Source organism: Hypomesus nipponensis, chromosome 16 (genome assembly GCF_054491055.1).
Source record: "Hypomesus nipponensis isolate SF chromosome 16, ASM5449105v1, whole genome shotgun sequence".
NCBI lineage: Eukaryota > Metazoa > Chordata > Actinopteri > Osmeriformes > Osmeridae > Hypomesus > Hypomesus nipponensis.
This window is the reverse complement of record NC_140376.1, coordinates 1,655,775-1,672,500: the sequence shown is the minus strand read 5'-3', so window position 1 is coordinate 1,672,500 and position 16,726 is coordinate 1,655,775. Positions and strand designations below refer to the sequence as shown.

Genomic DNA, 16,726 nt, shown 5'->3' with positions numbered 1-16,726 from the left:
GGGCTTCTCTGGGAACAAGGTGAGGGGTCATTCCTGGTCGTATTGGGCCTGAGATGAGGCCTGCGGGCATCACAACAAGGGTTAGGGTTAGGTGAAGGGGTGTGTAACCGTAGTCATTATGACTAATGAGTGTGTGTGTGTGTGCTTGTCTCTGTCCCTGTGTGTGTGTGTGTGTGTGTGTGCGTGTGTGCAGGAGTTTGGTCTGCAGCAGCTCCAGGAGGGGCTGACAGAACACACCTTCAGGTCGTTCCTGTGTAACATGCTGCTGCTCTGCTACCACACCTTCATGAGCTTCATCCTGGGTGAGACCACTGGCTGGCTGGCGGACTGACCAATTAATAGACAGACACACTGTGTACAGGGGAATGCAGAGTGACTAACCTGTGTGTGCTGGTGTGGTGATGCAGGTACAGGGGAGGGGGACGTAGGCGATGCAGAGAAGCTCCTGCAGCCGTACCTCCAACAGTACCCCACGGTGAGTCTGCACATCCTGGTGCAACTACAAGTGTTGTCATCGAAGGATGTGTTTATGATGGGATGTTGTTTCCAGGGGTCCATCTTCCTGTTCTTCGCTGGGCGGATAGAAGAGATCAAAGGAAACCTGGATGCTGTGAGTTTGTGATCTACCTGTCCATCCTTTCATTTAGGAATGTGCTCAATCATCAAATCATTCATTTGTGTGTGTGTGTGTGCGTTTGTGTCTGTATGTGTGGGATTGCATGTATGTGGGTGTGTGTACGTGTGTGTGTGTGTCCCAGGCTATAGCCCGCTTCGAGGAGTGCTGCGAGGCACAGCAGGAGTGGAAACAGTTCCACCACATGTGTTACTGGGAGCTTATGTGGTGCTTCACCTACAAGAGACACTGGAAGATGGCCTACTTCTACGCTGACCTGCTCAGCAAGGAAAACACCTGGTCCAAGGTCGGATGGGAAGGGGGGTGGAGGAGGGGGGGTGGGAGGTGGAGGAGGGGGGGTGGGGGTTGGGGGTGGGGGTTGGAGGAGGGGGTGGACTCGATAACTTCCTCTAACTTTCTGTGGCATGATGGCTTCCTGTTGTTTATAATTTCCTGTGGCTTGATCACTTCCTGTCGTTTGTGATTCGGCAGCTTGTGCTGCTGCTGTGGGCGTCTCAGAAACTTTCAGGACGTTAGAAAGGGTGGAATCTAATGCACAGATCCTGGCTGGAGGGAACACAAAGTTAATACACAACAATGCAATACAGACAGCATCTAATTGATCCTAAGCCAAACTAGTTCAGTTAGATATACATTTATATCAAGCTGTTCCAAGCTTTTGTTACTGTTGGATTGACAGATTATGTAACGTTAGTCTCCTAGGATCCTGTTTATGGTTGACTCGGTGATGATTGATTATTCTCTGGATGTCACTGCTCTGATGTCACTGCTCTGCTGTAGAAGTGTCATCACATCCCTCTGCTAATTAGAGCTTTTGTGATTTACAGTGTGTGATATCCTATGTTGTCTCTGGAGATGGTAAATAATGCTTACACTGGTAACACCTGGCATGTGTGTGTGTGTGTGTGTGTGTGTGTGTGTGTGTGTGTGTGTGTGTGTGTGTGTGTGTGTGTGTGTGTGTGTGTGTGTGTGTGTGTGTGTGGGTGGGTGGGTGTGTGTGTGTGTGTGTGTGGGTGTGTGTGTGTTTCACTAGGCTACATATGCCTACATGAAGGGTGCCTACCTCAGCATGCTCAGCAAGGAGGAGTGCCAGCCGTTTGGGGAGAGTGAAGTCGCCCTCTTCAGGTGACAAGGGGAAACTACACCTGGATTTACTGCATTTACCATAAGTGTATATCATGTACTATATGTAGCATGTACTTTTTGTATTATTATACCTAACTAAACTATTCTTTTAACTATAATTTTATTGCAGGCAGGTCCATGGGCTGAAGCAGAAGATAGCGGGCAAGTCTTTACCCACGGAGAAGTTTGCGATCAGAAAGGCTCGTCGCTATTTGTCAGAGAACCCCATTGCTGTTCCGGCCCCTCCCCTGGTCAGTACGACTCACGTTCACGGCCCCTCCCCTGGTCAGTACGTCACATGGTCCCGGCCCCTCCCCTGGTCAGTACGTCACAGGGTCACGGCCCCTCCCCTGGTCAGTACGTCACACGCTCACAGCCCCTCCCCTGGTCAGTACGTCACATGGTCCCGGCCCCTCCCCTGGTCAGTACGTCACACGGTCACGGCCCTTTCCCTGGTCAGTACGTCACAGGGTCACACAGCGACACTATGACTCGTCCTATCCCACATGAGGGTTTGAAACCGTGTGACTGTCACTGTGAATCCACCAGTTCCTGACAGGTTTGTCTACACGTCACAGTGCATTTGTAGTGGTTGTAACAAGCAGCACTTTGAAGCTGAGGGGGATCTGTTTTCACTCAGACTGACTGCAGAGGCCCTGAGGGACCCTGACTGTTGTGAAAGGGTTACCATGGTGTTAAGGGTTACCATGGGGTTAAGGGTTACCATGGTGTTGTGTCTGTGCAGGAGATGATGTACATCTGGAATGGATACACGGTCATCGGCAAGCACAAAGACCTGACGGAGGGTATGCTGAAAACCCTGGATGAGGCGCAGAGCAAACTGGACTGCGGCCCAAGTAAATAACTTCCACTACACCGAGCCTAGAATCACTACAAGGCTCCACAACTCCACTTAACCATCACTTCATCCAAGGGCACCTTGCTCAGCACGTGTGTGTGTCCGGTGTGTCTGTGTTTGTGTGTGTCTGTGTGTGTGTGTGTGTTCCTCAGAGACAGAGTTCTCCATAGACGACCAGTGTCTGGTGAGCCTGCTGAAGGGTCTCTGTCTCAAACACCTGGGACACCAGGATGAGGCAGAGCACTACTTTACCCTGGTGCTCTGCAAGTAAGACACACAAACACACACACACACACACATGAACACACACACACATGAACACATACACACACACATGAACACACACACACACACACACACGAACACACACACACACACACACATGAACACACACACATGCACACACATACATAAACACACTGTGCACACATTCTCCACTCTCTCACGCACACGTCCGCAAACCAACCTGCTGCCCCTGTGCACATGTACCCTAGCCACACGGCGTAACCCTGGCGACCGAGCCTGACCCGAACTGTGTTGTTTTGTCCGTCTCAGCGAGTCCCAGATCAAGTATGACCACTACCTGGTTCCTAACGCACTGCTGGAACACGGCCTGCTGTGTCTGGAGCAAGGCAGGAAGGAGGAGGGCGTCAAACTACTGGAGACGGCCAAGTGAGCAGGGAGGGGCTTCACCTCGTAGCCTAGCATATCCAACCAGGCTTCACACTTAGGATCACGCTGATACTAGTTTGGAACTATAGCCAAACACATTTGAATGACTTTGATATGATCCCACAAGATGTTGCGATGTACCTACTCGATGTGCAAGCTCTTTTAGAGTACATCTTGCAGATGCTGCACTGTCTTGTGTTGACAAGCCTCTGCTTTGCTCCTTTGGTGTTAACAGGCAGAATTACAAGAACTACTCCATGGAATCACGAACTCACTTCCGCATCCAGGCTGCTCTCCACAAAGCCAAGGCCTCCACTGAGAACGGCCTCCACCTGCCCTCCAGCCCTTAGCCAATGGGAGGAGACCAGACCAAGGGCCAACTTCCTGCCATCCCACAATGCACTGCTTAGGCCAGCGCTGCTTGGGATGGGCCAATCAGAGCCAAAGTACCACTTCGCCCTCACATCGTACAACCTTCAGCGGTCGCCTGACTGAACAGAAAACAAGATCCTACCTAGACCATCTTCTTCACCCCTGATAAACAAGACTGATACACTATTGACATGGTCTTGGTCGACATGGTTGGCTACCAGTATATACCCAGGCTTCTCTTTATGCAGAATCTCTAAAGCAAATAATTGTATGTGTTTTTAATGCCTGTCACTGGCCTTGGGTCAAATCAAATCAAATCAAATTTATTTGTATAGCCCTTTTTACACGCAAGCATGTCACAGAGGGCAGAGGGTCAAATACATTCATCAAATACGTGAAAATATTTGACTGTAACTTTTCTGAAGTCTGTACTGGGTGAACGAAATCGAAGACGGTACAGATTATTGGTAATGTAATGTCGTTTGACCCAGGCCTACCAGGCCGCATCTGATTGGTTTATCACTCTGCATGGGATCTTTGAGCTCCCTCCCCGGTCTCTCTGATTGGCTTCTGTGCACCATGCGGCTCTACCATTGGTAAATGTGATTCTGTTCTATATCTGTTATTCTTTTTTAATTAATGTCTCTTCCTTCTTTTTGAACCTTCTGCAGTAGGTGCACATGACATTAATTAGATTGTCTTAAACAGTTCAAATGCCTCTGAAGAAATTTGCATTCCTATTGCAACATGTATGGTTGCATTTGTTTTTGAGTGTGTGTGTGTGTGTGTGTGTCTGCGTGCTTGTCTGTACGTGTGTGAAGCAGGGGTTATTTTAGCGTGTTTATTTATTAACTGCAAAAGGCGCCTTTTTACAAAATTGTCCCGTTTTAAGTGGACAGATGAACGTGTCTTTTAGAAAGGCAGAATCCCTCTTCTTCTACGGCTGTGGACAGACTTTAACAGTACTTGAAACAAACAAGCCGGTCTTTGACGAGGAAGCAGGAAGTTTTGGCTGGCTGCCAGGATCATCTTTAGAGAGTGAAGCTTCAACAACCACAAGAGCTTCCCAAACTATACACACTGCTACACCAGCCTCAGCCATGCTGGGTTTGAACCACACAAGACACACCTGCGGTACATAGTCATGATCATAAATGACGCTAATATAGATCGTTATTCAATCATCTGTATATGACCAGTTCTGTTTGTAATAAAAAGTAACAGGTCTTATGTTGTTAATCAATTGTTAGTTGTTAGTTAATACATGAAGTTGACAGCAGGTGTGTGTCTATTCAAACAGTAAGATTGTGTATCAAACTTGATGTTTGAATTAGAGCTCTCGTGATTTATTTGAAGATTATAGAGGAAGGTTTATTGGTTCAGGTTAGGATACAACCAGTGACAGAATCTACAATAAAGATTGTCTAACATGGTGGAGGAAATGTGTAAAAATTGCTTAATTTGGAAGAAGGTTTTGAGGTAATATAATCACTGTTCTTATTTTCTCGTTACTTTCCTGGGTTTACTGATTTAAAGATCCAAACACAACTTTATTAGCACTGTGACAGGTCAGCGTATTCTGTGGGGCATGGCTACTTTTGAGCAGATTGACATTCCTGTACATACTCTGAATGTTGGTTTTGTAATTTAAGATTAAACGATCAAAGAAGTAACTCAACACAAAACTGTTTGACTTTCTTGAAAATAACAATGTGACTTTGGACTCGTGTGTGTACGTTTCAATAGGTGTAGGAAATTACAAGCGTACAGTTACATGCATTCTACAAGTGGAAGAAAAAAAACGTTTTTTCATGGTGTGACTGAATGCGTTTGCTGTATTATTTTCCTACTTCGAGGTCTGTTTGCAACCTTGTAGTCAGATACAGCAAAATTATCTTAAACGATCAATCTCTAGCTATGTGTTTATGTTTTGCAAACAGTAATGTGGACAGGCATCCTATTGGTGGAAGCGGAGAACTTCCTTAGTGGAGACTGAAGGGCATTGGTTGTCTCGTCTGGGGGCGGAGTTTGGTGTTGCTACATCACCTTCCTAGCGTCGGTGATCGGGGCTGGAAAGTCCCTCTGAAAGACCGTTCTTTGTGTGGCGACTGGCGAGAGCTGTTTTGTTTTTGCTTAACAGCTCTCGTGGGTTGTGATACATTTTACAATGTGCGGGCATCAAAAAGACTGATTTAACATTGTGTAATTATACACTGGAAGATAAAGGAGAGAGTGCCACAGACGTAGCAAAGCGACACGGACAAGGGAGGGAGTTTGAAGAGATGGGAAATTGTCTGAAATCTCCTACCTCGGACGATATCTCATTGCTGCACGAATCTCAGTCGGACAGGGCTAGCTATGGTGAGGGGAACTACCCAGATCAGGAACCTCCTCCACCGTACCAGGTAGGTCAAAAGGTTTTCTTCCAGTTAGTTAGCTTAGCTCGATAACTGGCTACTTAAAGATAAACAAAACAAAGCCATCTAGCTAGGCCATCACGCACAGCTTGCTGTATGTTTCAGTTAGCAGCGAACTGGACTAGACTAAAACGCTAGCTATGTGTCAGGTTCCACAGACAACTAGGTTTACAACTTGGGTTTAACGTGGCGAAACTGGCCCCGATCAAATGTCTTGCCCAGGGAAGCCACTACAGAAATGATCACTACGCCTTTATAGATTGACAAGTAGTTTTTTTTTCTATGTTGAATGTATTTCAACCTTGTCTAGGCGGTTAGTTGATTAGGTATTATTCCAATGTTGCAACATGATCCTCCCGGCTTTGTTTACATACATTAAAAGCCACCATTGGCCCATATATTTCCACAGCAGTTCACCAAAACTTTCAACGTGTCACGACAAGTTGACTTGCTGCATCCATCCTGTGTTGGGAAACTAGCCTTTCGTTTTGAGCCAGCTCTGTGCTTCATCACCATCGACATGTGGGCTTCAGAGTACCCCCCCCCCCCACTCTAGTGAATCAAGGCAGTGTTGGCCCAAACTCAGACGTCGAAAGCGCCAAGTCTTCCTCCTAGAACTAAGACTTAGAACACAGGTCCTATTCAAGCTATATCTACGGATTTATTTTTGTTCCAATCTGTGACCAAGCCAAATGTAGGCTTGTAATGGAATGTTGCATCCTTGCCAACAATGTCAACCTTGTATGTGGAATATGGACATTCTAGACATATTTCATGTAGGTTTACAGTAGGCAGGTCAAACAGTTTGTCTAACCCCAAAGTGCACCAGAGGAGAGAACTAGTTTGTGAGTTCTTAGTTCAAACATTGGCTAGCTACAGCAAAGGCAGGAGGCCTCAAATCCCCTTGTTTGGTCGAGTTGGCTCGCAAACAGACTACTGAAGTCACATGCAGTCTAACCTTGCACTTCACTGCCTATGACTGATGGTGTTATGTAAATGGATGGAAGTGAAGCCTTATCTGAAGATCTAAGATAAGAGTCTTTGGTGAAAGCAGGTGTTGAAGGTTTTGACTTTGCTACTCTCTCACAACTGGCTAGGAGCTCAAATTTCCTTATAATTTCTTATATAATTTTTGTAGAAATGTTTGTATAGTTTCTGTAGAAATCAGCCTGTGGGTATACCTACCAAACAGTTATCCATCAGCAGTAACTTAAACCTTCTAACTTCTGTAAGAAATGTTTCTTTCAGTCAGCTCATTGACCTTTTGTGGCACCTTAATCACAAACACAGAACCTCCAGACTACCAAGTCACCTTACAGATAACACTGAAGTTATCAAGCAGATAACACTGAAGTTGTCAAGCAGATAACAGTGAAGTTATCAAGCAGATAACCAGATGACGTTGCATGCATTCCGCCCGGTCAGTGAAGGAGACGGCAGTTTCTGGTCGTCAGAGATGCAGTCAACATGAGAGTCCTGCTGTCAGAAACACCTGGGAGAGAGTTGAGGTTTTGTTGACATTATCCCTACCGTCCTCGCTAGCTACGCACAATGTTTGGACTTTAAATGTTGACTGACCACACAGTGAGGAGACACACAGGTGTGTTTTGTCTTTGTGGACTTACCCCGAGTCCAGTTTTAGCGATAGTAGAGATTCCTGCAGTGAGAAGCAGGTTTCTCAGCAGCGGCTGTGCGAGGCCAGCTGGGGTACGGTCCTGTCAGCTACATCAGATCAGGGGCCCGTGGCTGCTACCTGTATGCTGGAGGCCCAGGGTCAGGGGGTTAGCTGGAGGCCCAGGGTCAGAGGTTAGCTGGAGGCCCAGGGTCAGGGGGTTAGCTGGAGGCCCAGGGTCAGGGGGTTAGCTGGAGGCCCAGGGTCAGGGGGTTAGCCGGAGGACCAGGGTCAGAGGTTAGCTGGAGGCCCAGGGTCAGGGGGTTAGCCGGAGGCCCAGGGTCAGGGGGTTAGCTGGAGGCCCAGGGTCAGGGGGTTAGCTGGAGGCCCAGGGTCAGGGGGTTAGCTGGAGGCCCAGGGTCAGGGGGTTAGCTGGAGGCCCAGGGTCAGGGGGTTAGCCGGAGGACCAGGGTCAGAGGTTAGCTGGAGGCCCAGGGTCAGAGGTTAGCTGGAGGCCCAGGGTCAGGGGGTTAGCCGGAGGACCAGGGTCAGAGGTTAGCTGGAGGCCCAGGGTCAGAGGTTAGCTGGAGGCCCAGGGTCAGAGGTTAGCTGGAGGCCCAGGGTCAGGGGGTTAGCCGGAGGACCAGGGTCAGAGGTTAGCTGGAGGCCCAGGGTCAGAGGTTAGCTGGAGGCCCAGGGTCAGGGGGTTAGCTGGAGGACCAGGGTCAGGGGGTTAGCTGGAGGCCCAGGGTCAGGGGGTTAGCCGGAGGACCAGGGTCAGGGGGTTAGCCGGAGGCCCAGGGTCAGGGGTTAGCCTGAGGCCCAGGGTCAGGGGTTAGCCGGAGGCCCAGGGTCAGGTGTTAGCCGGAGGCCCAGGGTCAGGGGGTTAGCCTGAGGCCCAGGGTCAGGGGGTTAGCTGGAGGCCCAGGCACACTCCCCACTGCCTCCTGCTCAGCAGCTGAAGAGGGGGAAGGCTTCATCTGTCTGCAGCCTGCACAGAGCCAGGCCCCACCAGTGCACTACAACAGGACAGAGTTAAATCTCGCAGCTCTGGAGCATGTGAAGTCTTGGGTTCGGGGCATGGTGTAGGGTAGTCGGATAGCTTCTTCTTTTCCCTTAAAAATCGCATGTGACTCGCAAATGAGAATCAACAATATTAAGCAGGCTAGGCCAAAAAGACTCTGGTGCTGCCATTTTGTTTTGAAGCCTGGTGGCTGATAGGCTTACTGGGAGGAACGCGTGTGTGTGTGCGTGTGTGTGTTCTCTCTGTAGCACCTCCTGCATCACATTGTGAGCAGAGGAAGGAAGGAGTTGCTATTTTACTGTAATCAGCTCTGCTGGTATTAGAGAAGAAGGGGAGGTGCGTGTGTGTGTGTGTGTGTGTGTGTGCACCACACAAGTGTTAATTTGGAAAGCAGCTGGTGAAAATGCTGACTCACACCAGTGTGACTGGGTATGAGGAGATATGCACAGTGTGTGGGTGCTGCTGTGAGTGGAGGTGTGTGTCAGAGTGTGTCCGTGGGAGACATGGGTGTGTGTGTGTGTCCACACACACACCACACACACACCCCAACGTGTGTCAAGGCATCCCTCACTGACGACTGGAATGGTGCTGGTGTGTGAGATTTCTCCCTGTTGTTTAGCAGACAGCCTCTGGTCTGGTATCTCTGGGCTAGTGTGGCCTGGCTGGGCTTGGCTCTTTCATGGCAGGTCTAGATGACCAGGGACTGTTTATTGATCACATTCAGTCTGGCACAAAGACCATCATCCTGCTGTCAGCTTGCTTAATGGCCTGACCTCATTGGGTGCTGAATACACCTTGCAAACATGAAAAGTGTGTGTGTGTGTGTGTGTGTGGCTGGCCTGGAGGAAGAGAATGATCTAAGACTCCCAACTCTGGACTAGAGAGAATGCAGTAAATCTTTCAGCAGGGGTGTCTGCCAACTGAGGAGGAACAAGAGCAGATCGCACCACACACACACCACACACACTCACACACACATCACACACACACACACACACATCACACTTGTCAACACACTTACCGACAGCTTGGTGTTGTCAGCAGTTTGTTTTAAACCAGCCCAGCAAGATCAGTTGCAAAGAGAGCAGAAGTTGGTGCGCTATCCAGCCCCAGGGAGGGCACAGGGGTCAACGAGGGAGCACTGAAATGAGAGGGAGGGAGAGAAGCCAAGGGGTGAATGACAACTCAACCTGCTGGAGGATGATGTCCAGAGGCTAACTTCACATATCGTTTAGATGGTTCTCACCACGTTACCACGGTGACGACAGGAGGCCCCTGTCGAGTGGTCTTCTCCTCCCGCCTCATCCCCCCCGGGCGTCTGACTGAACCCAGATAGGCCTGTCTGATCCAGACACAGATTAGTCTAATCCTAGTCCTCGACTACCAAATGACTCATGGATCCTGGTTGATGAGGCGTGTAGCTTCTAGACTGTGTGAGTCGGGGCTGCTTCCTTAACTATGCTGTTGCAACACAGCGGATTGGTCCAGTGGATTACACAGCACTAGTGTGGTAACCCTGGGAACAACAGACCTTTGTCCAATCAAGCCAGGCCGTGTCGGGGCTCGACTAAAACTCCATGTAAGTTGTCCGACTGTTGCAGTTTTCCCTTACAATTTCAACTCCAAGGCCCAGTTTAGGATGAGCCTAGTCCTAAACTAAGAGAAACATTTAATGAAGATCTCCCTTGAAAAAGTTTAGTCTAGGACTAGGTTTTATCCATGTCTGGGAAGCTGGACCCATGTGGTGGGCATTTTAGCTTCTGAGATCTAGGCTACCTCCCCACCCTGACACAGCTAACACACTAACCCTAACCCTCCACAGCACCCCTCCAAGACAGGAGCAATCCATGCCACGTCTCCGCGTTCACACTGGCCAGCCAAGGACAGGTCGACAGACAGACGGACTGACCCAGCAAGCTGACCCCCACACACTGACAGACACGCAGACAGACAGACACGCAGACAGACAGACACGCAGACAGACAGACACGCAGACAGACAGACACGCAGACAGACAGGCTGACAGACAGACAGGCTGACAGGCTGACAGGCTGACAGGCTGACAGACACAGACAGGCTGACAGGCTGACAGACAGACAGGCTGGCAGACGGACTGACCCAGCAAGCTGACCCCCACACACTGACAGACACGCAGACAGACAGACAGACACGCAGACAGACAGACAGACACGCAGACAGACAGACAGACACGCAGACAGACACGCAGACAGACACGCAGACAGACACGCAGACAGACACGCAGACAGACAGGCTGACAGACAGACAGACTGACAGGCTGACAGGCTGACAGGCTGACAGGCTGACAGGCTGACAGACTGACAGGCTGACAGACTGACAGGCTGACAGACTGACAGGCTGACAGACTGACAGGCTGACAGACTGACAGGCTGACAGACTGACAGACTGACAGGCTGACAGACGGACTGACCCAGCAAGCTGACCCCCACACACTGACAGACACGCAGACAGACAGCTCGTGTTTGGAGGCGAAGGCTTCGGTGTCAGAGCAGACAGAATACTGCCCAGTCATGCTGCTGTGGGTGTCCCTCAGTGCTGTTCTGACACCTGCCAACTCACCAGCCTCCTTGGGAACTGAAGCCCTGGCTGCTATTCTGGGACGGGTAACATGGCGGGCACCAGTCTGCCATGCCAGACCACATCTACCTGCCTCTCTTACCTCTGGTGTCTCTCATTTACCTGCCTCTCTTACCTCTGGTGTCTCTCATCTACCTGCCTCTCTTACCTCTGGTGTCTCTCATTTACATGCCTCTCTTACCTCTGGTGTCTCTCATCTACCTGCCTCTCTTACCTCTGGTGTCTCTCATCTACCTGCCTCTCTTACCTCTGGTGTCTCTCATCTACCTGCCTCTCTTACCTCTGGTGTCTCTCATCTACCTGCCTCTCTTACCTCTGGTGTCTCTCATTTACCTGCCTCTCTTACCTCTGGTGCCTCTCATCTACCTGCCTCTCTTACCTCTGGTGTCTCTCATCTACCTGCCTCTCTCACCTCTGGTGTCTCTCATCTACCTGCCTCTCTTACCTCTGGTGCCTCTCATTTACCTGCCTCTCTTACCTCTGGTGCCTCTCATCTACCTGCCTCTCTTACCTCTGGTGTCTCTCATCTACCTGCCTCTCTCACCTCTGGTGTCTCTCATCTACCTGCCTCTCTTACCTCTGGTGTCTCTCATCTACCTGCCTCTCTTACCTCTGGTGCCTCTCATCTACCTGCCTCTCTTACCTCTGGTGCCTCTCATCTACCTGCCTCTCTTACCTCTGGTGCCTCTCATCTACCTGCCTCTCTTACCTCTAGTGTCTCTCATCTACCTGCCTCTCTTACCTCTGGTGTCTCTCATCTACCTGCCTCTCTTACCTCTGGTGCCTCTCATCTACCTGCCTCTCTTACCTCTGGTGCCTCTCATCTACCTGCCTCTCTTACCTCTGGTGTCTGCCTCTCTGTCTCTCAGGCAGGCCATTTGCTGTCCTGTTCCAGAAACCACCAGGGGGAAGCTGCCCCCTGCAGGAGAGAGGTGTTCTGTTGGTGGCCTAGTTTGGTGGCGTTTTGGATGTTTACGTCCAATCAGGAACAGGAGGGGGGGGGGGGTTCTTCAATCTCTCTGGCAACCATGACCACACTAACACTGCCTGTTTGGGGTCTGCAGCTGTGTGTGTGTGTGTGTGTGTTGGGGCCTGGTATTTCAGGTTGTCAGCTGCTCTTTTTCATCCCCATCTGGTGTGTGTGTGTGTGTGTGTTTGAACTCAGCTTGCCAGACACTCTTGGTCTGCCTGAGTTCTTGGCAGCTGGCTGCCTGGTTGGCACAGGAGACAGGGGCACCCGGTGGGCCTTCTCTCTCTCTCTCTCTCTCACTCACTCACTCACTCACTCACACTCTCTCTCACTCTCACTCTTTCTATCCCTCACTTTCACTCTTTCCCTCGCTTCTCTCCATCTCGGCACCATTAAAGCACACCTTTTGGTGATGTTGTGTTGAGGGGACAGACGCTATCCTTTCCTCTTGGTCCCTCACAGGAGAGTTCTGAACCTCCATAAACCAGGTGTGTGTGTGTCAAGACAAAGAGAGTGCTGACTACTGCACAGCATCCTCTGAACACGACCTCTCCTGTCAAACACAGCTGTTGAGACACACACACACACACATGGCGTCATTTGGAGGCTGTTATTGTCGCCCTGTCTATTTTGGACAGGCCTGTCTGAAAATACTGTAAAATGCTGACTCCTGTGTTTCAGGAAGCCAACCAGCATCAGTCACTTAAACAGCCAACTGCTTGTTAGCCAACCAGCACCTAGACAGCCAGCCAGTCAGGTCAATCAGCTATCCAAATAGCCAGCTGGAGCCTACATAAGAATTTGACAGACTCTGGGCTGGGGTACATGTATGCAGAAGTAATACAGGGATCGATAGATTCTTTGTGTTCCTCCAACTGTCTCATTTACAACAGTCTGCAACAGTCTGCAACAGTCTGCAACAGTCTGCAACAGTCTGCAACAGTCTGGCTGTTTTCTCTCTGAATTTCTGTCACTTTCAGTCTTGTGCTTTTCTGTCTCTTTCTGTCTGTCTCTTGTGTTTCCTGCCCGTCTGTTTCGAGGAAGAACTCTGGACTGTGCAAACACCGCCCCCCGGTGGAGGAATATCTCTCATCTCATGAGACACATGGAGAGTGAAAACAAGTTTCCTACTGTACTCTCAGTCTCACAAGCGTTCTGATTATGACGAATAATATCACAACGTTCTGCATCAGCTCTGTGACCGTGATCCTAGCTGTGGAGTCACAGGTCAGGACCAACACTGAAGGCTTCCGTCTTACGAGAAGCAGATGATGATGGACCCTAGGCCTCAGTGTTGTTTGTGTATCATTTATAGTTAGTCATTCAGCAGACGCTCTTATCCAGAGGGACTTACAGTAAGTACAGGGACATTCCCCCCGAGGCAAGTAGGGTGAAGTGCCTTGCCCAAGGACACAACATCAGAAATAGGTTTTTTTTTTAAAACAAAAAAAACGCTTCAACACAAAAATGAGTTCAATGCTACGCTAAGATAGAGGAGGGTAAAGAACTGCTCGAATGTAGTCTGTACACCTTCTGCTGACTGAATATGTGTGAACCGTGCAGGTCTCTAACTGTGTGTCCCTTCCTTCCAGGAGCAGGGTCAGGTCCCTGTGTACCACCCCACGCCCAGCCAGGCCCGATTGGCCACCCAGCTGACGGAGGAGGAGCAGGTGCGCATCGCCCAGCGCATCGGCCTCATTCAACACCTGCCCCGCGGCGTGTACGACCCAGGACGCCACGTCACTGACAAGAAGATCAGAGAGTGAGTAGAACTGCTGCACCTGCCCCTCACCTGCCCCTCACCTGCCCCACACCCACCCCACACCTGCGCCAGAAAAAATCATTGAAGAGTAGTGGAAGAGGACTCTACTGTGCTATACTCTTCTGTACTCTACTGTGCTATACTCTACTGTACTCTACTGTGCTATACTCTACTGTACTCTATTAGGATAAGGATTTTTGTCATTCCAAAACATGGTACATGAGCTGGAACTAAATTAGGTACTTAGGTCCGGTTAAAACGACTCACAAATAAATAACTAAACTACTCATCATAAATAAATACAATAAATTCAGATAACCAATCATAAACACACATAGATCCATACCTGCTCGAGGGGGGAGGGACAAGGTGGATCTGGGCCTTTGCGACATTGTGCTCTATTGTGCTCTATCGTGCTCTGCTTTAAACAACTCTGTTTAAGGCTTCTCTGTTCTCCTCTGTCCTCAGGTGTGTGATCTGTATGATGGACTTTGTGTACGGCGACCCCATCCGGTTCCTGCCCTGCATGCACATCTACCACATGGACTGTATAGACGACTGGCTGATGCGCTCCTTCACCTGCCCCTCCTGCATGGAGCCTGTCGATGCCGCCCTGCTGTCTTCCTACGAAACCAACTGAACACACACACACACACACACCAGATGCTGCGATGCTCTAGTCCAACTGGTACACAAACATACACACACTCAAACTGCCCCCCCTCCTACCTACAACCAAACCTTTGAATGCTCGTGGCCCTGTGAGACCAAATGATCTGTTGTAGGTCACGGGGTCCCCCATCTCATCCACAACTTCCTCTCCCTCACTAGACTGGGGAGAAGGTATTCACAGGACAGCCTGGCTGGCAAGTCAAGCGGGGGGGCAAGACAAGGAACTGATTTACTAGCTGTTGGTCTGGACATCACCAACTAGCTACTGACTGGTTGGCTGACTGGTTGGCTGACTGGTTGGTTGGTCTGGAGAACTCGGGACTCAGAACTCAGAGAGGTATTCCTGCCAGGGTGGACAGACTGACTCTGGGACCATAGCTGCACCCACCTCCACCCTTCCCCTCCTCCACCTCCACCACCTCCACCCTCCCCTCCAGGTGTCCCTACTGCCTCTTGTCCAGAGAGGAAGGAAGAAAGTCACGGGCGGCCAGGGGGACTTTGTGGGTTTTTAGATATCCGCTACGGAGACTGTTCTACTAACAGCACATCCACTATGAAGACTTATAAATGTGTGTATAGTAGTCAAGAGACATTTGATTTGCGTGTGCGTGTGTGTGTGCTCTCGCACTCGGCTAACCATTCAGTATAAGGGCTCAGTTGATACCACTTCCTTCTCTGCAACCACACAGAAGCGCCATCTAGTGGTGAGGCACAGTAATGTTCGGCACAGGGAACTCCTGGATCTGATCCCAGCTTCAAGTCATGTTGGGTTGAAGCATACAGTGCAGATGGTAGAGTAGAAATGATCATTCCACCCGCACCACATACATACACGTCATGCACACATCACACTGGTATTGCAATGACTCCGTTGATTTTCGGAACATCTCGAAATATTGTCCTACGTGCAACCGTGTAATCAAACATCACTATAAGCACAAGAAAAACAAACGTTCAAGAAGAAGATGGCTCTCAAGTATTTGTGTTTTCAGGAAAGAAGAAAGTCGCGCTCCTTCTTCAACCGTACGGACGGTGTCTCGTGCTGAGGACTAATCCTCACTGACATTTAAGAGGTTTAAAACATGCCTTGAGTGTTTTTGTGTGTGTTTGTTGGGGAGGGGGGAAGGGGAGCTGTAAATCATTCAGATTTTGCACAGTATAGATGTATCGTTAGTCTTGTAATATTTCATTATGGAGTTGTGTTGCCTTAGTTTACATAACGAGGACCTCCGTGCTAACTGGTGTTCAAAATCGAGTGCACCCACTAGCTTTCCACCTGGGCCCACCACAAGGTGTGCACTTCGTTTACTGTTCCCGAGTAGGATGTTTTTTTTTTATTAAAGTACCGTAAAGCTTTCTTTAAAAGTAAAGAAAAAGCACGAAATGGGATGATAATTCACCTGCTTATGTCTTGCATCCTAATATAGGTAACTGAGAAAATAATAGGAAAGACATTTGAAATAATTAAAACGTTTATAAACTCCACCAGAAGCAATTTATAATATGTCGGCCTACTAAACAAGTCAACACGTGTGATTCACATCAATGTAAATGCGTATTCCTTAGCATTCATAGACCCCCCTCGCCCTATAAAGGACTGCAAAAAATTGCAGATGCCTACGGGCCTGTGCGGCGCGGGCGCGTTTTGTCTTTGCATGTGCGAGGTTGTTTGTTTGTGTAAGCCTGTGAGTACTCTCTTTGTTCTTTGTAAGTATACATATAATATGTACTACTGGCAATTAATAAATGAAACTATGCTATGGAAGTCTGTGTCGTTTGTTTCGTGGAATCAAAGAACAGCTTTCGAAACTCCTGATATAGATCAAGAGTTGACTCGTGAGTCATTTTTAATGAGTACAGCGTCATAGGGCATAAGGTGAGCATGCAGAAACCCTTCTTATCAGAAACGTTAGGAGGAATCGTTATTTTTAAACAAGACGGTGCATGAGACATTGTCATCTTTTACCCATGGCCCTGTCTCTAACCCCTAC

At 49.2% G+C, this 16,726-nt stretch overlaps 2 protein-coding genes and 1 long non-coding RNA gene across 3 annotated transcripts in view; 2 read left to right on the top strand and 1 right to left on the bottom strand.

The window, feature by feature from the left end:
* Nucleotides 1-853, bottom strand: part of LOC146254293 (uncharacterized) — a 943-nt gene extending 90 nt beyond the window's left edge. Inside the window, exons 1-3 of the long non-coding RNA XR_014731511.1 lie at nucleotides 382-853; nucleotides 238-351; nucleotides 1-60 (exon numbers count right to left, since the gene is read on the bottom strand). The exon at nucleotides 1-60 is cut by the window's left edge and continues 90 nt beyond it. This is a non-coding gene — a long non-coding RNA (uncharacterized LOC146254293). The remainder of the gene's footprint in view (nucleotides 61-237; nucleotides 352-381) is intronic.
* ttc39a (tetratricopeptide repeat domain 39A) overlaps nucleotides 1-5,347 on the top strand; it is an 18,954-nt gene extending 13,607 nt beyond the window's left edge. The window contains exons 11-21 of the mRNA XM_084676259.1: nucleotides 1-19; nucleotides 194-302; nucleotides 408-475; nucleotides 551-610; nucleotides 759-920; nucleotides 1,668-1,759; nucleotides 1,890-2,010; nucleotides 2,505-2,616; nucleotides 2,771-2,885; nucleotides 3,174-3,290; nucleotides 3,526-5,347. The exon at nucleotides 1-19 is cut by the window's left edge and continues 47 nt beyond it. Of these exons, the coding sequence (XP_084532385.1) occupies nucleotides 1-19; nucleotides 194-302; nucleotides 408-475; nucleotides 551-610; nucleotides 759-920; nucleotides 1,668-1,759; nucleotides 1,890-2,010; nucleotides 2,505-2,616; nucleotides 2,771-2,885; nucleotides 3,174-3,290; nucleotides 3,526-3,640 (1,090 nt within the window). The 3' untranslated portion in view covers nucleotides 3,641-5,347. The remainder of the gene's footprint in view (nucleotides 20-193; nucleotides 303-407; nucleotides 476-550; nucleotides 611-758; nucleotides 921-1,667; nucleotides 1,760-1,889; nucleotides 2,011-2,504; nucleotides 2,617-2,770; nucleotides 2,886-3,173; nucleotides 3,291-3,525) is intronic.
* A 360-nt stretch (nucleotides 5,348-5,707) lies between these two features.
* Nucleotides 5,708-16,500, top strand: rnf11b (ring finger protein 11b). Its single transcript, XM_084676301.1, has 3 exons — nucleotides 5,708-6,067; nucleotides 13,894-14,063; nucleotides 14,532-16,500. Exons 1-3 carry the CDS (start codon nucleotides 5,945-5,947, stop codon nucleotides 14,701-14,703), a joined length of 465 nt encoding a protein of 154 aa, XP_084532427.1. The 5' UTR covers nucleotides 5,708-5,944; the 3' UTR covers nucleotides 14,704-16,500.
* Nucleotides 16,501-16,726: the final 226 nt, after the last annotated feature.